General features: G+C 50.2%; 1 protein-coding gene across 1 annotated transcript in view; it reads left to right on the top strand.

Moving 5' to 3' along the window:
- The first annotated feature begins 5,761 nt into the window (after nt 1–5,761).
- Nucleotides 5,762–23,097, top strand: part of ELOVL6 (ELOVL fatty acid elongase 6) — a 59,481-nt gene continuing 42,145 nt past the window's right edge. Inside the window, exon 1 of the mRNA XM_084518676.1 lies at nt 5,762–6,045. Within this exon, the coding sequence (XP_084374802.1) occupies nt 5,957–6,045 (89 nt within the window). The 5' untranslated portion in view covers nt 5,762–5,956. The remainder of the gene's footprint in view (nt 6,046–23,097) is intronic.

The following is a 23,097-nucleotide window of genomic DNA, read 5'->3' as shown; positions in this document are numbered from 1 at the left end:
CAAACCCAGGAGTCCAGAGAAGAAAGCAAGCTTTCGGTGGTGTTCTCTCCCTGGCTTGTAGAGATGAGACACTGCAGATATATTTCCAGAAAATGTAGACAAAAAAAAATAAAAGCATGCCTTTTGCCTATGAATGAATACCATCTGGGGCATCCTCAGAACTGCTACTCATGTATGGAAAGATGGGAAATACAAATTTCGTGATTTAAATGGAAATGGCTGTAATGTGGGAGGTCTTGCTGTTGGACTGCATTTTATGCACAAGACTTTGCACGCTTTGCAACCACACAAGGTTTTCCACTTCTTGCCACAGATCTGTGGCCCGTAGCTGAAGCACGAATCGAAAAAATGCTTCTGCTGCTCGTGACTGAAGAAAATACTGAGGGTGGGGACTGAGAAGGTGAACCGTGTGAAGACGCTGCTATAATTGCCCTGCCTGTAACCACAGGGAGATGCTATCTGGCCAGTCTAAGCCATTGCCCTGGCCATCAGGAGGGGCAGATTTCCATCTGAGCCACCCAAGAGAGCTGCACCCTGGAGCTGCTGCCTGGCCCTTAAACTGCAGTTTACCCCTGTCTGTCTTCATTTCTCGTGTAACTGGCACGAGCTGCACTAACATTAAAAATATTGCAGGTGAGATTAGAGCTTGGTGGTTTCAGAGAAGTCAGATGGTTTTTAAGTATGTGATCAGGCTGTTGTCTTTGGCAGCTGTAGTGCAAGAGAACGGGAATATGTTGGGACATGGGTTATTTTATAGATCCGAAGGATGACACAAGAATTCTGCTTTAAATTCCTTTACGACACTTTAATTCTGGTTGGGGCTAGCTAGTGATTTATTACGAGCCGATGCTGCCCAAGTACAGCAGTTTATTCATGGGATTTGCTCAGCCCCAGCACAGCCTCCATCCAAGCAACTTCCCAGCTGTCAGTGGCTGAGTCCGGGCGTAATGCAGTGGCACAACACTAACCCGATTTGCAGGCCTGCTTTGACAGAGAGACTTGGGCTGACGATAAACAGCCCTTGGCCATTCTTTTGTTTATTCCCTGGCACTTGATGAAAGCTTTCATTTTGTTTCGTAGGACCGGTCAGGACCGGCTAGTAGTCCTAGGGAGGCCTCCCTTCTTCCTTCTCCATACCAGCTGCCATTGCCTTCATCCAAGAACACCACTGATTTTTTTTCTAGATTATGGGGTACGCAGGAACCCCCCGTTTTCCATGGCTTCCATTATTTGCACGTCGTTTTGCTTTCAAGTGGAAAGGAATTAAATCCTTTAATTGATGCAGCTGGAAAAAAGCCTTAAACACACAGGCCTCCTTCACGTTTTTGTTTGTTTTAGTAATTGATGCTATGCTTAAATCCCGATGCCATCTCTCATTGCCACTTACTCTACCTTATGTTGGCTTGTCAGCAATATAGCACCTCATTTCCCAGCAGCTGCTAAGAGTTTAGTCCAGACTTAGCTATACATCGGTACGGCGAACTATTCAAAATTGCTCCTTACAGCAATAGAAGCCTAATGGTTTCTGTAATAATTTAACAGCGTGACAGGGAGGAAAAAGTATTTGCTTAGCAATGGCAATGATGATGGTAAGGTGCCCAACCTGATTAGACAGTTCTTTGTAAATCCTGAATGAACCTGCTTGCATTATTCAACCAAAGGGTCTTGGGCAAAATGGAAATGGCATTAATGTCTATCCGGTATAAAACGCAGCATTTAGCTGCTACGCATTTTGTACAGCCTTAGGAGACACACTGAATGAGGGGAATAAAAAGTGATTCTTGATAACTGGCCGTTTACTAAATGCGACAAGGAACCCATAGGAAAAAAAAAAAATACAAGTATGTACGTGAATGTGCGCAGAAGGACTGACTAAGGTTGTGTGTTGTCTGTCTTTTGGACATTTCATTTTGAAACTTTATATTCTCTCCACATCCCTTCTCACGCAAGGCACTTGCAAGTTTCACTTCAAGGTGCTGCTTTCATGTGAGAAGTAATTAAATTACTTTAAAAATGGTACGTAAAAGTTATATTCCCCTAAAATAGGCTATATATTTTTGTTTACTGTTTTCAAATACAACTGATATAAGCAACTAGAAGCAGGATTTACAAACTCCTTAAGGCCATGGAGGTTTTTATACCTTCTTCCAGTGTCCGTGAATATTTGTAAATGCTGGTGAGGTTTACTTCCAGATAGCCACGTGGTAGGAGGATCTCTCAGGTAGCCCATATGGGACTGGGACAGCAAGGGAAGAAGGATGCACTGCAGATTGCTTGACCTAAGTAGAAGTCCTGTGAGCTATGGCAAACCTGGAGAAATCCCCACTGTGCGTTGGAGACTCTTCTGAATCTCAGAGGAGTTTGGCATTTTGCGGCTCTGTTTCCTGAAATGGCAGCAGCTGATTTTCCAGCACTGCTGGGACTTGAATGTCAGCGCTCCCAAACGAGCCCCAAACACCACACAGATCCTCTGCCAAGCCTGGACAGCAGCTGGTGGCCTGGAGATGCTCCTTCCAGGCAGAAATTGCAGGCGCATTACAGCCTTCAGCTTAGCTCTGTTACATCTTGCCAGCTCTTACATGGCCTTGGGGAAACCTTTGGCAAGGGAGCAGGTCTCGCTCAAAGCTTCTGGCTAATCTTACGCTTTGGGGCTGCTGAAGCCCATCGATGCACTCTGGAAACTTTGCACACAGAATACTTATGTTCTGAACAACTGTTTCCGTGGGGGAGAAACCCCAAGCCATCAACTTCAACCCAACAGGTACTCATGTAATAATCAGATAGGATAAGCCATTAAGCCGCTCAAGTTTCTAAAGCAAAATATTTTGGACTTGCAAAAAGGGGATATTGTTGTTGTTTGTTTGTTTGTTTGTTTGTTTGTTTTTTCTCAAATTAAAATTTCTGGTAACTCCAGAAATTCAGTCCAATACATTTTCCTTGTAAACAACTAAAAGGACCTGTATGGGGGTTTATTTTGGGCAAAAAGTAGAAGCGTGGCACTGTTGCTGTCTCAGAAAGTAAACAACAACAACAACAAAAAACAACTAATAAATAGGCTTGACTCAAGAATTATCGGACAAGGTTTTGCAAGAAATCAGGAGGGTGTATTACATCCTTTGGATCTATTCATCAAGATTGCCTGCCTGATTATAAAATGTGAGTTTAAGCTTGCTAAAAGAAAGGGAGTGGATTTGCTGTAACAACTCCATCTTTTAGACAAAAGAAACGTATTTTGCTGCTCGTAGGAATAAGTTTACATAATACCCAAATATTTGCTCAAAGCTGGGGTCCAGATTTACTTGTTTAAGAGTCACTCCACCTAAGGAACCTGCAGGTGCAAAAGTCCATGGGACCTGATGAGATGAATCCATGGGTCCTGAGCGGACTGGCAGGTGAAGTTGCTAAGACACCGTCCATCATATTTAAGAAGTTGTGGCAGTCTGGTGAAGTTCCCACTGACTGGAAGAGGGGGAAGCATAACCCCTGTTTTTAAAGAGGGAAAAAAAAAAGGAAGACCTGGGGAGCTACAGGCCCATCAGTCTCACCTCTGTGCCTGGCAAGATGATGGAGTTTCCTCCTGGAAACTATGCTAAGGCACATGGAAACCAAAGAGTTACACTCAAATTTTTGTGATTAATGGCTCAGTGTCCAAGTGGAGACTGGTGATGAGTGGTGTTCCTCAGAGGTCGGTTTTGGGACTGGTGCTGTTTAACATCTTTGTTGGTGACATGGGCAGTGGGATCAAGTGCACCCTCAACAAGTTGGCCGATGACGCCAAGCTGTGTGGTGAAGTCAACGTGCTGGAGGGAAGGGATGGCAGCCAGAGGGACCTGGGCAGGCTCGAGGTGGGCCTGTGCGAACTTCTTGAGGTTCAACAAGGCCAACAGCAAGGCCCTGCATCTGGGCTGGAGCAATCCAAAGCACAGGTACAGGCTGGGCATGGTTTGAGAGCAGCTTGGGGGTGACTTGGGAGACTTGGGGGTGTTGCTTGACAAGAAGCTCAACAGCGTGTGCTTGCAGCCCAGAAAGCCCGGTCTGATGTAAGGTGCTCCTGCCCACGACAGGGGGTTGCAACTAGATGATACGAAAGGTCCCCTCCAACCCAAAACACTCTGTGACTCCATGATTCCTGACAAAAGAGAGTTAACGTACATCAGCATTTGTTGTATCGCAAATGAACGTCTCCACATATCTCTATTAAAGATATGATTCAGACACATGAGTAATATCACCTGCAGCCTTTCGTGGCGTCCGCCCTTGGAGTAAGCACAGGCACACGCCGTGATGAGGGCGCTGCCACCCCACTGTTCGGCTGGAGGTGGCATTTCTCCTCCACCGTGACGGCAAGGAGCAGTCCCATGGCTCAGAGCCTGAGCATTGCAGCTGGAGGAGCGCTTCACCCTGTGCTTCCAGACATCCACAAAATGTTGTCCATGGCCACCCTGGAGATGTCTCTCTCCTTCTTCCCTCCCCGTCCACCGAAGCTGCCTGCTGGTGAACATCTGGAAGACCACCGTGCTCCTTTAGGGGCAGGTCGTTTGGAGCAGGAGTGCACACGAAGGCAGCTTTACCCAAACCCTGCTCCAACAGCCAGTTTGGTGGCTGTGGAAAGCTGATGTGAAGCTGTCCTGAAAGCTCCTCCAGCTCTCTGAGCTTCCCTTCTCTGTCTGGAAAACACGAATTCCCCCTTCGTCACGTCTCTACAGACAGTAACCTCTTTGAGGACAGGACTGCTGGACCTTGGTTCATCAAGGGCCTCTGGGTGCAGTAGTAATAAATAATAATTTAGCACCGCCTTGCTCTTTCAGTGTGAGCCGTGTGTTTTGTTTAAAACCCAAGTCAGATGATGATGTGATAAACGCAGCCCACATTAGGAAAGAAGAGTTCTAATTGTCAGGGGGAAAAAAAAAAATAAAAAAAAATGTCGAAAAACATGACTGACAAGCATGATAGTCAAGATGCAAACATCTTGAACATCAAACCGGTTAGCTGTTGATATCCCACAACCTGAGGGCTCCATTTCCTTTTTTTTTGTCCCAGTGGGGTCCCAGTGGGGACTGTTTTAGCCCAGCTCTTGCAGTAAAACATGCCCAGGGTGGTTGAGGAGCTCAGCTGGAGACACCAGCGTGTGGCAGATGAGGCAGGAAAGACAAAATTAAGGACACGTTGCGTGCCCAACGAGGAAAATTAAGGATGTATAAACACATTATGTGCTCTCTGAGGAGCGGAGCGGGAGATAGCTCTGCACTTAGGGTCTCCCTGAGGCGAGGGTCCAGGCTCCACAGGCCCCATTGACCCTATGGCACCCAAAAGCAGGGCTGGGGGCGCGCAGCACGTCGCCCACCTCAGGGACACCCCCTTCCCTTGCAGAGCAGGTGCATGCTGAACGGGGACACCAGAAGGGCAGGGGGCCGGGTTTTATTTTGGGGAGCTTTTTTACTATTTTGGGTGTTGGATGAGGTGTGTGTGTGGGGTGGGGGGGCAGGTGCGGCTTCACCTCATCCCGTGCTGTTTGATTTTAGGGTGGGGGGGTGAAGGGGTGTCTCGCTGTTTGGGTCGGGGGGTGAAGGGGTGTGTGGCTGCTTGGGTACGGGCTGAGGGGGGTGTCTCGCTATTAGGGCGAGGGGTTTTCGGGGGGTGCCGGCTGGGAAGAGAGGGCTGGCGTTGGGTGGTGTCTGTGGTGGCGGCGGGCGGGCACTAAGACCGCGCCGCCCCCGGGCGCTGCGCGGCGGCTGCAGAAGAGGAGGAGACCGGCGGGCCCGGGCGGAGAGGCGCGGAGCCGAGCCGAGCCGAGCCGAGCCGAGCCGAGCCGAGCCGTGCCGTGCCATGCCAAAGCCGGGGTACCGCTGAGGCGGGGCGGGCCAGAGCCAGAGGCGGGGGCTCCCCGGCGGGGGCCCGGCTCCCGAGGCGGAGGCAGCATTCGGGCGCGGGGAGCGGCTGCGCAGCCACCGGGCCAATGAACATGTCCGCGTTGACTTTGCAGGAATACGAATTCGAGAAGCAGTTCAACGAGCATGAGGCCATCCAGTGGATGCAGGAGAACTGGTGAGTGGGCAGCGGGCGCGGCCCCGCCGCCGCCGCCGCTTCACCTGCCCCGACCCCGCCGGGCACGCGCGGGCGCTGTGCCCGCCGCCCCCCGCCTCCTCCTCCTCGCCTTCATCCTCCCTCAGCCTCCTCTCCATCCCGTCTCCCCCTCCTCTTCATCCCCTCTCCTTCTCCACCTCCTCCTCCTCCTCCTCCTCTTCATCCCCTCTCCTCCTCCTCCTCATCTTCTTCATCCTCTCTCCATCCCCTCTACGCCTCCTCCTCTTCCTCTTCGTCCCCTCTCCTTCTCCTCCTCCTCCTTCTCCTCCTCCTCCTCTTCCTCTTCATCCCCTCTCCTCCTCCTCCTCTTCTTCATCCCCTCTCCATCCCCTCTCCTCCTCCTCCTCCTCTCCATCCCCTCTCCTCATCAACTTTCCCCGACGGACACTTGCAGATGGACGCAGCCCTGTCCCGCTCTCCCCCCCCAGCACCGGGGACCTGGCACCCCACTGAGCACCCACATCCCCCAAAGGTCCCAGGAGGGGACCTGAGAGCATCCCGTCCTTATTTCACGAGGGTGGCTTGGATTTTTTGGGGGTAGGCTAAAGGGAATGGGCACCAAAGGCTCTGTTTGAGCTCGGTAGGTGGTGAGGGGGACCCGTGGCTGTTTCGGGAGGGATGGGGGCATGTAGGTGTGCACGGGCTGGGAGTGCTGGATGCTGCCCGGTTTGCCCATGTTCCGGGAGCAAACTGGTGTGGGAATAGGGCAAACGGGTAAAAGAGGATGGAGGGGGGAAGATCTGAGCGTGTATTAGCTGGGTAACAACCCACAGGAGGTGCAGTTTAGGTTAAAGAACACGAGTAGGATCCAGGACTCCCCGTGTCATCGCCGGGCTCTCCCGCACCTCGTTATGTGACCTTGAGGAAATTACATAACCTCTCCTGGGCCTCAGTTTCCCCAGCTGGGAGAGACGGTGGGGGTAGTAATGCTGAAACGATGACTTTGGTAGCGTTTGCGGAGGGCCCGGAGGCCGTGGAGCACTGTCTAAACGCTAAGCAGGGCGATTAGAGCCTCCCTCGCTGCCTCGTGTGCTGCAGAGGTTAGCCAGCGGGGACTCCAGCAGCGTGAGGCTCCCACTTTCCGGGTTCAAAGCAGGAGACCATCAGCTTTGCGCCTCTGAAGAGGCACGGCGGTCTGTGCACGCATGCTTTGCAGCCTGGTTTTGCCTTCTGTAAGGGAGCCAGTGAATCGGTACGTTTCGTTCACCTGAAAGTAGAGAAGAGCAGCCTGCCCGTGGCCCAGGAGCGTGTCTGCAAGTGATGTGGTGCTGTGCCCGTTGAGGTCTCTGTCACAGCACGCTTCTCCTGAAAATGCAGGCGAAGCTTCTTCCGAGTTTCAAGTTAAACTGTGCGTTTTTATCCTCAGGAAACTTCCTCTCTCAATGGAGCAGGTCCTGTTCCAGCAGCTGGTATTACAGGGGAGAACTAACAGGTAACACGCAGTGGCTAAGGGCCTTACAAGAAGGCTTTTCTGCATCGTCTCAGGATGACGCTGTACGTTCACCTGCACTGGCATCAATGGCAGTCCCTGGCTTTGTGGGCATAACTTTAATGTATGCAGCATTAACGTGAGATGAGGTTCCTAAGCAGTAATTTATCGGGATAAACACAGTTGTTTGGACTGGAAGATGGGCTAGGTGGTCTAGCTTGAAAGAATACTGTGGCAAGATTTTGTACTGTAGTAGGCATTTAAATTAGAATGCAATGCAGCACCCTAGCGTGGAGGTAAACAAGCTCTATAGGTGTGGCATTTCTTATTTTGCTTCTGTTGTAGAAAAATTTCTTGATATCTTACAAAGCACCCCCAGAAGAAGGTCTGTAGCACGGCGGGGGTGACCAAGTGGCCCTAGGTGTTGAACGTGTCTTCTGAATTTTGAGGAGCATCTTCGGAGCCTGGCTCCATCGCGTATGAAGACGTAGCCCAGATTTAGGCAGGCCGTGAATCCCTTTATGTACCCTCTGGGTTCTGGGCTGCTTAAAGCCTCACAAGCCCCTTTAATTATATCCGAGCGAGCCAAGAGCTGGAAAAGCTTGAACGGGAAGCCCGGGGGTAGCAGCGTGCCCCTAGGTACCGGCGGGGCTGGTCTGGGTGGATTATGGTGCGAGGAAAGAAATGGCTGCTCCTCACCAGCCCGGGCTGAACCTCCTCTGCCTCCATCCAGCCTTCCCCGAGCTCCTTGGCTCCCTGGGGCCAAGGAACATCCTGCATACCAGATACGCCACCGCTGGCTGGTACGTGAGCTTTCCCCAGCACGCCCTCGTGCCAGGGTTGCTTTCCTCACTCCCACATCTTCCTCTGGACACGTTCCCTCTGAGGCCGGCGTGAACGTGGCCCCCCTGATGGCGGAGAGGTCTCGTAGCCATAAATGAGGTCCCTCCTTGCTTGGGTCCTCCTTGCTTGGGTCCTCGTGTTCTCCTTCACTTCACGGGGCCCTCATCCTGCAGCGTGTGTCATGTAGGGACCTCTGTCGGGCTCGGGCCTAAATCAGCAGTGCTGAAAACATGCTGCTGGTCTGGCACCGAGGGAAAAGGGACAGCCCATGCCCCGGTGCCTGGAATCAGATGGGTTTTGTGCCTCCCTCCGTGCTCAGCTCGGCGTGTGCCTGGCCCTGGTGTGGAGGCAGGAGCTGAGGAGCGGTGCCAGGGGCTGCAGGGGCGGCCCTGCCGCTTGCTGCTCTCTCAGGGGAGGCAGCACGAGTCGCTTCTCTTCCCCAGGAGACTGGTTTTGAGGAGACCAAAGATCTGAGAGGTTCGTGTGCTGCCATCCAGCTCCTTACACCTCACGTTGTGGGGAGTCTCTGCGTCTGCCTGCAGTGCCACCCGTGCCACAGCTCGTGACGGCAGGTGCAGCACCTCACTGAGCATACTGTGAATGCCCCATGGGAGTGAAATCGGGGTGAAGTCAGGCATTTATTAAAACCATTGCTTAAAAGATTCCCAGATCCAACTCTCCCAGCACCTCCTCCCAAACTTCTTCGGAGAGGGGTGAAGCAAATGGGCTGCAGGTGGATCTTTATTCCGTTTTGAACCGAGCTACCGCGTGAGGGGGGATGCAGCCCCAGCCCCTGGCTTCCCGGGGGTACAGAAATCGGGATTTTTTTGCGGGAAATCTCACGGCTCGGGCCGGCGGCGCCACGGTGCCAGCTCCCGGCTGCAGGCCGTGGGGTGGCAGAAAGCGGGCGGCGGGTGGCGGCAGCGCCGGGGTCCCCCCGCCTCGCGCCAGGTCGGGGCACGGGCAGCGGGTGCCAGTTGTTCCTGTTATAATTGCCTGGCCAATAATCATTATCTTCAGATGTCTGCTGACGAGGGGCTCGCCAATGGGGAGGCAGGAGGCCTGTGCTGACTGCGCCCGGATTATCTGCCCGAGGTGACGTCACGCCAGGGCTTGCCGAAAATCGCAGAAACTTTTCCTCTGCTGCTGCTCCGCCGGCTGCGGCACAGCCCCCGGGATGCTGTCCCCAGCTCTCGGTGCCCTCGGGATGCCGGGTGCTGCTTTTCCCTTCTCTCTCCTCTTCCTTTAACCCTTGGCAGCCGGCAGCGTGCTCTCAGGTGGCAGCAGGAGCAGGATGAAAGCCCCGTGGCTGTTCCCCGGGGATGCTGTGGGGCTGAGCTACAGAAAGTCCTTTTTTTTTTTTTGTTAATCAACCTTTGGGACAGAGGGAAGCACTGTGAAAAGCCACTAGTTTTTTATTATTATCATTATTACTATATTTTAAAAGCACTGGCATCTCAAACAGGACTGTGAAATTAACTCTGTGAGCCTCAGATGAGTAGAAATACTCGGGTATTTAAAAAGCCCCACACCCTAGTGCAGTAAGTTGTTTTTAACCTCTTGCTGCCTGAAACTTTCATCTACAAGAGTCAGCGAGTGCCTGAGAAGTTCATGTGTCGTGATTTGTTTCCAGTCAAGACTGAAAATAGATGTGGGAGAGCAGAGGGTCAGCTAATTCGGATTTGAAGATGTGCTTGCCTTTTAATAATTCACGTAGGCACCGTCGTTCTGGACAGGTTTGTTTCCTAAATGCAGAACAAGCTTCTCTCATCCACTTAAGCTGCTCTTGCCTCATGCAAAAATCAAGAATGAGAGGCTGTGCCTGTCTCTCTCCAGGCATACGTGTATGGCAGCCAAAAACTGATGCAAATTTCTATTTATTTTTTTTTTTCTTTCCCTGAGTGCTTTCTAAATGCCAGGGGAGGACACAGAGGGATGCTGCAGTCACCCTGTCCTTCTCTCGTGTGCCACAGCGAGGACGCACAGGGCAGACGATTCGCTGCTCCTGGCCGTGGAGGCTGTTTTACTTCAGCCAATGCAGTCAGCCTGAGAAGGCAGCCCACCTTTACGTTGATTGCAGTGCCCAAAGGGGCTTTTTGCTGTGCTTACGTGCCAGCTGGCCACAAAGCCGACAGCCTGAAGGATTTCTAAGGGTTCTCCTTGCAGTACAGAGCAGCACAGGTGCCACAGGAATTAGAAAACACCCCCTCCTTCGTGTTTCCTCCATCCCTTCCTGAGCAAAAGGCAACGTATCGCAGGATCACAGCGCTTGGCCGCCCTGAAAGCACAAGGACAGAGCCAGCAGGGAGTAGCAGTATGTGTCGTTTCAGGGTTCAGATGATCCAGTATTTTCTCTGTGTTTGCTTGGAGAGGAGAAAAAAAAAAGCAGAAGGGAGGGCAGCACAAAAATGTCATCCTCAAGATAAACATGTTGGTGTCCTCTGGATGCAGTCTGCCGCTGAAAGGTGGGCGCTGGCCCTTCACTCACTCACCCTGTCCCTGGAGTTTGAGCACAGCTCTCGTCCTGGGGCTTCAGGAATTGTTGAGCCTCTGGGAGCGAAGCCATCTCTTCTGCTCGGTGTGATCTGGGGATCACAAACTTGTAAGAATGGCCAGCGTGAAGTAGTTTAGGAGGTTGTCGTCGTTTTCAAGAGTGAACGTGAACATTTAGGAACGCTTTCATTGAGGAGGAGATGCGGGATGCTGAATTACTGCGGCGTTTTGGAAAACGCAACTGGCGTCCTCAACCAGCCCCACGGTTTGGCAGCAGAGACAGCAAGCGGGGTCAGGAGTCCCGGGATTGAGGGGTGCTTGCGGAGACAGACAGACAGACAGACAGGCCGACCTTTGGCCAGACAGACAGAAGGAACCAGCCTTTGCCCTTTGATGTCAAAATCTGGGCAGAGTTGGTAGGAGGAGGCTCCCCCAAGGCGTAGCTTCACGAGGATGGGCGAAGGCACAGGCTGCTGGCAGCTCCCGGGGTCCTTCTGCGCCCCGGGCGAATGCAGTGGGAGCACAAAGCCCTCGCTCAGCCCCGGTTTCCTTCCACTTGGAGGAGGCAGCAGCTGACGTGAGTGCAGGTGACCTTGTGCTGTACGTGCATGCCTTTGGGCTCTTCCCAGACGTTGCAGCAGCATCCCTTTCCCCACTTTCCTCTTCCAGCCATGCGTTGGTCATGTGCTGCTGTGGTTTGGGCTGCTGCATGCTCTTCTCCTGTTAGTTTTTATGAGACAGAGACTGCCTTGCTCCGAGAAGAATAAGTACAGAGGTTAAAAAGGTGGAAACTTTGTAAGGGAAGAGCTGCAGTGAGCGTGCGGGAGGTGCAGAGCTGGGATTCCTCCTTTTGCTCCCTTTGTGAGTGCCTGTGGAAGTTTCTGCAGCTTGGAGAAATATCACTGCACCTGAGGAGCTTGGCCAAAGCGGTAACACACGTTGCTTTCTGATCCCAAGTAGCGGTGCCACGTGGTACTGCCTTTCCCTCTGCCTCTTGTAGCGTGCCCCACTGCAAATCTTCAATTTCAGCCCTTGTTGACTCCGCTGGGGGCTTGTGGTTGCCGTAAGGCTTAGTTACGGACCAGGAGCGCGGTGAAAGGACTCGAGAAGCAAGCTGACGTCAGGCTGGCCACAGAGGTGGCTGCCGAGCAATCTTTGACCTCCTTGGAGCGGGGAAGAGGAGGAGGTAACACAACTCAGCAGCTTGCCTCACGCCAGGGATCTCAGGGCTTCACAGAGGGCACGTCGTGGCTTCTGCACCAAGCAGCACGCGGGGCAGCGAGGCCTGCTCAGCGCAAATTTGTTCGTTTTTATTTATTTTTAACCATCTCGCAAAGAGGTCCTGAGGTGGTAAGAGCCAGACGAGTAATTACGTGATGAGATTTCAGAAACCGTGACTGCTTTACACTAATACTGTGAGCTTTACGCTTGCCCTAGCGCCGCGTTTGCCTCCGTGGTGGTGGCAGCCGAGGAGTAAGAAGAGCCGAGCTGATATCGGAGGGAAGGCAATTTATTGTTACCCTGGGGTTAAACTCCTAAAGTACAGACCAGTCCTAATTGCAGATTTATGGAAGGAATTGTCCTTCAGATAGTCCTGTAAAACTTCAGGCTCTTCAACGTCTTCCGATGGAAACTTTTAAAGGGAAATTTTTAAAATTTGCTAGTAATTGGTTCCAGCCTACGAAGCCTGCGAATGGAGTGCAAAAGGAATTGACCATCCGCCACGATCGTGAGCTCCTCCAACTGAATGCATTGCTTATGATATCTGATGGCCTCAGCTACCCCTGGACATGAAATCTGCGCTCAGTCCTGAGCGTGATTAAGGACGAATATTCGCCCTGTATGCATTGAGCCTGCAGTCAAATAAATACACCTAGAAAGAGCAATCCTAGGGGTTTCCAATTAACGTTTTAAGAGGCAGAAACAAGGGGCCAAATTCACGTCAGTAAAAACACCAGGATGGTATTACTCAGGAGTCTGATCCTCTGGGTAGTAAAAACGTCTGGTTTTCTTTTTCCTTTTCCCTTTTTTTTTTTTTTTTTTTTTTTTTTCTTTTTCATTTACAGCTGTTAAGAGGTACTTAGGGCGGTAATAAAATCCCCTCGGTATAAACAAAAGCGGGATGCCAAAGTTGCTGCGCTGTCCCATTCAGATAGCGCTTTTATTAACAAATCTCCCCGAAGCCTGGCTTCTTTCTTCTGTACTTTTCCTTTTAGCTTTAATTGGGAATTTTCCCTCTAGGTCTCCTGTTCCCTCGTGCATCTGCAGGACTTCTGTAAACATTAATGGGAGTTTTGTGGTTTTGAGCGTACGACGTACCCAGGCAGCTGAAAGCCTTGGGATTTTTTTTATTTTTTTTATTTTTTTTTTCCTTTTTGCTCTCCCTGCGGGGGCTGGCTCTCCAGCTCTTTTTTCACATCTCTGCCGGTCACAACCCAGAGAGCTGTGAGCTGAGGACTCTGCGGACACCTTAGGTTCAGGTTCCTCGCGTCGTGTTTCTTCCTCGCCCCTGGTGATTTCACCGCCTCTCCTCGTTGGGAGCTGGCATCACGAGGTCGTGTTAAGCGAGCCAGCAATTTGGGTACACAGCACTGATTGTGGGCCCCTGATGAAACACGTTACTCAAGAGGCAGTGATTTTGTGAGAGCATTGCCCCGTTAACATTTTTTCAACAGCTGTTGGCCACCATCTAAAGCAAGGTACTGACCCGGCTCAACCTTTTGTCTCTTAGTCACCTCTGTGCTTAAATACCCTTTTTTGACCTCATGCATGATAAAAAAAAATACTATTTTTGGTACCACTCACGCCAGAGCTGTCTGGGGTGAGTCCCTTTTGCAATGGCTCTGTGTACACAAGCCATCCGTTTGTTTTGTTAAATCATTATTTGTTGTTTCAGAGCTCTGTAAATACCGGGGAGTTAAATACATTATTATTATTATTTTTTTTTAATCTTGCTTGTGTTGGCGGTTGGTGCCAATCATACTGCCTTCACGCCGCCACATTTCTGGGTATCTGACGCTAACTGGGATGCCCCTTGTCCAAGGCTCTGCCCAGGTCTGCTACCTTCTGGTGGAGCGGCTTGGTCCTTGACTTCTGGAGCAGATCAATACCAAAAGAAGCAGCCTGCTTGTTTGTGGCTTTGCTCAGCCGGCCTCATGTTTCATTATGAAAGGCAGCTCTCTTTTACAAGCCACATTCCAGCAACTGGCTGGAAAAGTCCTGAAAAAAAACTTCGGTTGGCTTCAGTGTAAGAGAGAGATCCTAAACTTGTGTGTGTTGGATGAATGTAATACAGCATCTGGTATGTAAAACGAGCGTGACAGTGTACATGTCTTTAAATAGTCATTACTGTAAGTGGAATAATTGGGAAAGATGCTAGAAGACCGTAAAGTTGTAGAGCTTAGGGATATGGTTTAGTGGGGACTGCTAGCGTTAGGTCAGAGGTTGGACTCGATGAGGTCTCTTCCAACCTAGAAATTCTGTGATCCTGTGAAAGAGAAAAGAGGTTGTGTCTACCTTTAGTAAAAATGCACGCCAGGCTGATAAAATGGGCAAGCCAGGGAGAAATCGTAACAGCCAACAGCATTTTACTGCGTGGTGAACAAGCAGAGCTCTTCTCCATGCCATCTGTGGTAGCGTGCCCTTGACCGAGAAGAAAAACAGACGAGGGTAAGAAAAAAGGATCTGTGAGCATCTCTCCTCTATCGACAGCGTAGCTGGGAGCGCAGATTTCCATCCCAGGCTCTCCAAGAGCTTTTCTTGCCTTATTTTCTTGCCTTAACTCTGGTCCGTAAGGTGAGCAGTTTTGAGTAGCATCAATTTAAGTGGCACATGCGATTGAGGGAGGCTCACAGCAGACCTCAAATATCTTGCCTACACTTTTCTTTTTACAATCATGTTCCAGCCTTTTGGCTTGACAGGCCTTGTCTTGATTTCTTTTGATTTCCAGCACTTGGGAGAGCCCCCCGTGGCGCATGAGGTAGGCTGAGGCACTTGGTGCAAACTTTGGCGTGTTTTCCTTGGCCGCTGGGTCGGAGTCTGCCCCTTGAATGTCAGCCAGGCTGTGAGGCAAGAGTGCCGGCCTCCCCGTCACGCACCTTGCACAAGGAGCTGGTGTCAAGGTGGGTTGCCTCGGCAGCGTTTGCTGGTGCTGGAGGAGCTCCCTGGGGCCGTCCCCTTGCCCCACGAATCATGCCACGCAACCGTGGCTGCAATCCGGCGGCCAGGGCCAGCTGACACGGGAGGGAGCAGGTGGAGATCCGTGGAGGATGGCTGGAAATCCACAAAATCCACAAAGATCAAAGTGCTGAGGGCTTGTGTCCTGGGCTTAGAGCTGGCTGGGGTGCAATCCTCGAGTGCTCCTCTTCCAGCCCCTCTCCGTGTTGAGCCGCTCGGCGATTGCACGGGGACACGGGCTGCTCAGGAGTCACGGCCACGGGCTAGGCAAAGAGAGCAGGAAGGGGAAAGAGATCCAAGTCCGGGTGTTGGCTCAGAGGAGGCATTTCAGAGCTTATGGATATGTGCTAAGCAGGTATTAAATAGTTGATGCCTTATAAATATCGCTTCCGAAAGCGAGTCTCCTCCACGGCGCTGTGGCTGCTCGCGCCGCCCGCGTCTGCAGCGCCTTCCGAAGAGGCTCGCCTGGCTGCCTGCTGACTCACGCTCGCGCTGCCTTTTCCCCTCTCGTTCCCTGATGTGCTGATTTTTATCTCTGCTCCCAGGGCTGCGCCCCAGACGCTGTGCGATCAGGGCCTTTGTGTTTGCGTCTGTCCTGCTTCTGCCATCACTGCACAGGGAGCCAAAGGCTGGTGGGATGCTCCTAGAGGAGCTTCATCCGGCTCCTGGAGCCTTGTGCCCTCGCAGCCTGGCGTGCTTTCCTGCTTTGATCTTCCAGACGGGGCCATCGAACGATGTCACTTCAAAGGCTGTCTGCTCTTGATGTGCAATGCTCCGGTGCGGCTCACGGTACAGCTCACTTCCTGCGTATCTGCCCAAATACCATCAGCACCAGTCATAAGCAACACCCCTAAAATCTTTGAGGATGCAGGTTAACACGCAAGGACACTTACACCTTCAGGTTTTTCACCCTTTACAGCCCAGGCTCCAAAATCTTGTCTGTGGGTATCCCGGATGGTCGCGTCCAGTTTGTCTTCTCGATCTCTTCCGATCAGGTCACCATTTATTTTTCTCATCCACCTCTAGGTTTTTAGCCCAAGCTGTTTAAGGCCAGTTTGAAGCCCAGCTCATTAAGTTACTATCCCATAACTCCCTTTTATCTTTTTTTTTTTTTTTTTTTGGTCAGATGATGTCCAGCGTTTTCCCAGCAGTCCTCATTCAAGGAACGACACTGCACGGCCAATTACCAGCAAGCTAATTAGCAGACAGCCTCTCCCCTCGTGGCTCACAAAGTGTGACATGCCCGTTTGCAAGAGCTTGTGCCGCACGGGGTCACCTTGCAGCAGCCTTGCTGCGGATGAAGTGTGCTTTTCCCCTTTCCCTTTCCTGCTCATCAGCAGCGTGCCACACCAGGAGGGGACAGGCAGCACTCCCCAGTGTCACCGAGCGTAATCCAGCGCTGGCAGTGCCTTTGAAACCCTCCCTGTGTTGAAGCAATGCCCTCTGCACTCCAGTTCTTCTTCCTAAACCTTATTTATGTGCCATTAAGCTGTATTTACGGTGCTGCTTATTGCAGGTTTAGTTGCAGCGGGGAGACTTGGCCTTTGCAAACAGAAATTCACGATTTGCAAATCCTGGCGCCTTTCACTTGGGCCTTTTGCAAGTGCTGGAGGGCGTTAAACTCGCAGCTCCTCCGGGGTTTTCTCCTGTGAAATGTTTCCTCGTAGCAGCAGTGGCTGGTGGCTTCGTGAACCAGGCGCCGAAAGCCCTCCAGGTGTTTCGGTGGTGACACTAAGGACTTGAGGCCAGCTTCCCTCGGCTTGGGATTTACTTTTTGTCACCGATTCTGAGTGAGTATTGGGCCAAATATGTTTGCAAGCAAGATCAGGAGGGTGCGTGCTTGTACTCCCTCGACTTTTACTCACTGGCTCTCAAAAGCAGTGCCTGGTACCACGGACCCGTGCAGCGATGCCTAAATGATGACCAGAGCTGCAAGTTCTCCATCAGATTAGTCCATCTTTTCCATCCCAGCTTCCTTGGTGTTTCTGGTGTATTTGCCAGATAAGTTAAACAGAAAGCTTCATCTTCGGTGTGGCACTCTGTCCCGGGAAGGGGGATCTCTCCTCCACCCCAGACGTTTGGTGTAAGCTGGGTGGAAGGGATTGGTACCTCTCGAAGATGCCTGGGGCTATGGGCAGAGTCAGGGAAACATCCATCTATTAGTGACATCTTAGGCCAGATTTTCCAGCTTTTTATTTTACAAGCGTGTAGAGACATCTTAATGCATTCAGATGTTATTAAGTCTAAGCTGTTAAGTTAATTTTAATGACTTTAATAGACCTTTAGCATTCACGTTTAATCCAGCACTACTTACTGGCCTGCGCGGTACGTTGATACTTTCCAAAGCTGCAGACTTGGCAGCTGCCTGAAAGGGTACTTGCATTTCCCAGCTCCTTGGATGAAATCCTTTCTGCTGCCGTTAGCTGACGTAGGGTTCAGCTCGGCATCTGGCCTGGGCTTTAAAACTGTCTGCACGAGGCTTCCTGATGTAGCTGTAAGCAGCATCGCTTGGGGAAGGGTTCCCAGGGAGCAACATCCCGCTGTTTCATCCCTTTGATTGTCCATCTCTTTTGGGGGATGCCTTTAGTGGCTGGCATCAGAAATGTGTTCAGAAGAAGCTTTTCTGTGTGTACGTGTGGCTGCTACGCTTCTGCTGCCCTGTTTGAGTTAGCAAACCCTGCCCTGCCACACTTGGCTGAGCCAAAGCTCCCACGGCTGGCATGGGAGAAGTTTTCTTCTGTACCAGGAGCAGCCCTAAGAGCACGCTAACTTAGAAAGACACGAGATTCAAATCCATATCAAGGCTTGATTCTCTCACAATCCTCTTATGATTTTCCTAAATGTTTTGTCAGGCTTTTCTCTGTCTTGTTTTCTTAAAAGTACGTCGGCACTAAGTGCATGCTGACCTTCCTCAGATTAGCTTTCCTTGCCTAATAACTGGAGGTAATGTGTGCAAATCCTGGGCTTTGCATATTTGACTGATTTAGGAGTAAATACCTTCCAGGCTTTGTTCAGATCTTTGCTCGAGTCTAAAGAGGTGCTGATGTGTTGCAGTCATGTTGCTGTTACTTGCATCTGACAGATTTCTCCATTGACTCTTCCCCAAACACGACAAATACTTTTGCACCCAGTGGAAGCACCGGCTGAGATATTTTCCTTCAAATCCTTACAGTTTTGGTTTTTTTTTGTGGAAGGTGCACTAAACCAGTTCTGCCAGTATTAACACCATTTGCTTTTGCTACTAGTCGAGCATAATTCAGGACGCCTCCAGATTCCTCCTGGTGGTTTATTAGTTCCTGATGGGCTGCAGCGTTTTCACCGGTTAAATTCAGCAGCTAAATCGTGCGTGATGAAACCCATCTGACCAAATCTGCAGTACTCGGGACCTGCTGCCACTCTTGCATCCGTATGATGTTCATTGCTTGCTTGCTCATCGCCCTTATCGGGTTATGATCTGTTCAGCTTCATACAGCTTCTGATGTTTAGCTGGTAAACAAAACCAAAAAACGTTTCTGTGATGTGCCCAGAGAGGTGTCCAGCTGTACCATTCCGTGAGTGCTGGTGAAACAGCTCGCCCCAGCAGGCACTGAAGTGTGCTGAAATGGTAATCATATTTCTAACCCACGCCAGGTAAATAACTTTTTTTTGGGGCTCCTCACCAAAAGAGTGAGCTGCATCTCGCGTCCCAGCTTACCGTGCATGGTAAAGTTCATAAAAGTTCATTTCACTGAATTCAGAGGTGGTTTCAGAGCTGACAGGGTTATTTTTTCCGAGTGAAAGGTAGAACAGCTACACTTGCTGCTCTTTTCAGTGTAACTTCACTCTGTAACTTCTATAGCAATGCATTACGACAGTCGCTTTTGATGTCGCTTGAGTAACCGTACGAGATCTGATAAGAGGTTAATTTGGGAGAGCTAAAACATTTCTTAAAGCGCTGCCATTGTAGCCATGTGGGCTGTATTGTACTAGCAAAGTTTTAAGCTTTCCACTTTCATGCTTTTCTGCAGGCAGGTTTAAAAGTCAGGACCAGGTTCTAAGTCAAATAAGTAGGAAGTGAAGCATAAAGTACAGACTTCCAGAAGCAAAAAGCACGAGACCATTTCAGGCCTTAATGAGATGTGAAATGTTCTCACCTTGCAGAAAAGGCTCTCCAAAGATCACAGTTGGCTTTAGGTTGTTCTGTGTACGTAGTTGTACTGTCTCTGCTACCAGTAGACAACACAATTACTCTTTGGTTGTAAAATAATCATTTTGCTGGGGACACCAGCACTTTCTGCCCTTATTTAGTGCTTCTCCTTTTGCTCTCCACAGAAGTGACCATAAAGCCAACCGTACAAGGTGAAGGCTTTACTGTAGACAGAGTAAGGTGAAATCAGGTAGCCAAGTCCCTGAGAGCACGGCAGCTTCAGCACATTTCAGCAACAACACCTTGTCATGCCCAGCTTAGTGGGCCTGGGGTGCCCAGTACAGAATTACAGAATTACAATAACGCTGTTCTTTGCTATCTATCAGTACAAGAGTGGCGGACAACTCCAGCTGTAAAGTCACGTGGACTCCGATCATCCTTTCCCAAAGCCTGCAGAACTGCAGAGAGATCAATCTGTTCTTCCCAGCGCTTCAGTGCCTGCCTAGGGAGAGAAAAAGCACAGGTTTGTGATGCTTTCAGAGGCAGTTTCCATTTTCACGAGCGTCAAATTTTGCACTTGTTTTGTAAGATCACAATGAATGGATTGGCTAGCTCTGCAGTTTTTAATTGTTGTCAGAATGATTACGTATTTCTCTACTGAAGTTAGTTCAATCCAGCGTAGTTTAGGCAGATTAAATAGCTGAGAAACGAGCAGGAAGACCGGAGGATGAGTCCAGGGGGAAAAACAATCACCAAACCCACCTGGTCAACATCTCAAAAGTTGGGAAAATTAGCTCCATTGCAAGGGACTCGAGACTGCTATTTTCGGCAAGGCCAGGAAAAAATGTACTGTTTTCTGTCGAGTCTTTTTGGATCTCTCTTCAGAAGTCTTCCCAGGTATAAAGACTGCTGACCTAAGGGTGCCTAATGGTCAGGATAGGAAAAGGGGTGCACATTGAAGCCTCTCCCCTCTAGTCAAGGACAGAGCGAGTTTGAAAGAGGAGAGGCCAGCCTTTGAAGCATGGCCTGAACTCCTCTTCGCAAAACATAATTAAGCAGCGCAGTGCTTAGCTGCTATGGTGATCGCCGTGATTGGATCCCTTCAGTGCTGGGCTTCGTGTAAACAGGAAACAATTAGCCAAGAAATGTGGTGCTGTGCTTCCATTGCATTTCCTGTGCAAAACTGTGGGTTGAGCCGTTTGGGAATTCTCCCCTTAATTGCAGCCTTGGCTGTGCGAGGTGTGTTAATCACCTTTTGCGTGGTGCCCCCACACACCTGCTTGGAACTGATTCAGGCAAGCCGCCTCCCGTAATGAAAGGTGTTTCGGCCCAGTTTGCCCTCTAAAAATACTGAGGGCTGAATTCGGTCTCAGGTGGTGACGCAAGAGGAGTTGCAGAGAGATTGCAGCGGCCGCGGGAGGGAGGTGGGACGCCACGGGCTCGGCACCAACCTCCTCGCAGGCATCCCCAGAGCAGGAGCCCCAGATTAGGGCTTGTGCAGGCTGGAGGTGGTTGCAGCGGGTGGTTGGGGATCCCCGGCTGCCCGCCGCAGCCCTTTGGTGGCACAGGATGTGGTGTGTGCGTTGTGCAGAGGAAGAGCTCCACGTGTCATCCCGCGAGCTCTGCGGGAGGAGCTGCTCTGCTCGCCTCGGGGCTCCCGCTCCTTGCCGCGGCGCTGCAGTGGTAACGACACGGCTCCAAGTCAGGAGAAGGAAAAGACCACCTGAGCCAGGCGAGTCTTTGAAACTGCAATAAAGGGCAGCGAAATGAAGCCAGGCCAGCGAGACATCCATAAACCCTTGAAAGTGGAAGGAATTTGTGCATAATTAATAGCAGGAACCACAGCAGAGCAGCAGCCGGGCATCAGTCTCGCTTGGCTTTCTTCTAGCAACTGCTCGGTATGTCCATTTTATTGACTGAGGAGTAGAGAGAGCAGAGGCAGGCTTAAATGCTATCAAACTCTTCTTGAGATGCCAACGGGAAGTATTGTCCCCGGTGAGGATCTCAGAATTGTATCGCACTTTAAGTTGGCCTCGGAGATGCAGTAGCTCAGAGAGGAGAACTGGTGACTGCATGCACACAAGCCAGAAAACTTCTCTTTCCGTGAGTGTGTAGTGTTGATTCAAAGCAAAGGTTCTTGAAGTCCCTCTGTGCATCTACAAATAAAGGCTGTAGGATTTCTTAATATCTTCCGGATGAATAATCTGAATTATTCAACGTACAGAGCTGTGATGTATGGATGGGTACATAAATGCAAGCTTCTGAGTGACAGCTTACGTGGAGAAAAAATGAAATACCACAGAATAACACAGTAGGGGAGATACTGCCAAAGAGTGCTCTGGAAGCCACAGAAAGGGAAAAAACAAAAACTACCATGTTCTAACTTCATTATCCAGGTCTTTTTTTTTTTTTTTTTTCTTTGGCTGGTGCTATGTGAACTCTTCTGCAAGATGATTCTTCTCAATATTATGGATGTACATGTGTGAAGATAGAGTGGTAGGGCTTAGACATTCCCATGTGAAGTGCCACTGTGCTCCTGCCCTATAAATTTTCATTAAATAGCATTTTATGAACATCCAGCTGACATATGAGAGTGAATAGCTAATATATCCATTGCTATTTGAAAGGATGCCTTTCAAATCTACATGCTCAGTGGAGAACTCATCTTTTATACATAGTTGTATTGGAGGGATGGTATTTAAATTACAGCCTGAAATAATTACAGGAAAGCAAATGATTACATTTATGCATCTAACATTTCAGAAGTTCAGTCTCTTACATGTATTTGCTGAATAAATGTCACCTTGCCAGATCTTGCACAATCAGGTGATGTATTCACTTGCACAATCAAGAGAAATCCAAACACGCAAGAGGACGAAGGTAAAATTGGTTTTGTAATGATAAAGCCAAAGGCCTTTATTTTTGTGCAATTAAAATTTCCCCTTGAAGTTGCGTGGCGAGTTGTTTGTGCAGCATTTCCTTTGCTTCGTCTTACCCGGAGAAGCACCCACAAAAGGTGGAGCAAACATGTGCTGGGCTGCAGGGCGCTTGAACTGCTCTGGGCCTTGCTTTTTCCTTCTGACGAGGCAGGAGTTTGGGCCTTGTACCGGGCTTTTCATTTTTGCCATCTTTTTTTCTTCTTTGATATTTCTTCCCAAGGGCTGAGGACGTCCTCCTGTGAAATATTTTGGGTAGGCACCCATTTTGCAGCTTGTCTTGTGTCACCGAGCTGGTGAGTGCTTTGGTCTCCGGTTTTTACAGCCAATAGGGAAGAAATCCCAGCTTTTCTTTATGTTTTTCGTCTTCGGTGAGGTGCCCAGTAGAGAAAACGAGCAGGTCCAGCTTGCATTTATGGTCTCCGATTACACATAAAGGAGTTATTGGACATCCAGTGATTTGAAACAGCTTTTTGGGGGGATTATACTGTTTTAGGCAGGTCAGGCTTTTCCTTCCATGGAAAGGGAAGATTGGAGAAGTTGTAAACGAGTCTGCAAAGGAACTGCTGAGGATGCCCTCTGAGGAAAAAAAATTAAGCATTTATCTGGTGATTTTATCCCAAATCAGCATGTCAGCAGCAGAAAGGGAAGAAAATACTGAGCAGTAAGAGCTCTTCTACCTTGAAAAGGCATGCTGAGCAAGGGCCGCTGCCTGAAGTAAAACACTGTGCGCAGCAATTGTCAGTAGTGATGAGTGTGGGTATGCACTGGAGCAAATTATTACGGGAATTGGTGCGTTCCTGTCGCTGGATTTCTTCCTCTCAAGAGCAGATGTCTGCCTGGAAGATACGCCGTAGCCAAGCCCAACTTCTTGGTCTCAGCGTAGGAGTTACTGGATTAAATCTAAGGACTTGCGATGTTCAGAAAGCCAAATTAGATTGTGGTCCCCCCTTAGGCTGGTCTGAATTTGAAGCCGAAGTAACCCAGTCCTAGTAAAATCTGGATGATTC

The sequence above is a fragment of the Aythya ferina genome, assembly GCF_964211825.1.
Source record: "Aythya ferina genome assembly, chromosome: 4".
Taxonomy (NCBI): domain Eukaryota; kingdom Metazoa; phylum Chordata; class Aves; order Anseriformes; family Anatidae; genus Aythya; species Aythya ferina.
Note: the sequence above shows the minus strand (reverse complement) of the source record. Positions and strands in the feature narration are given on the sequence as shown.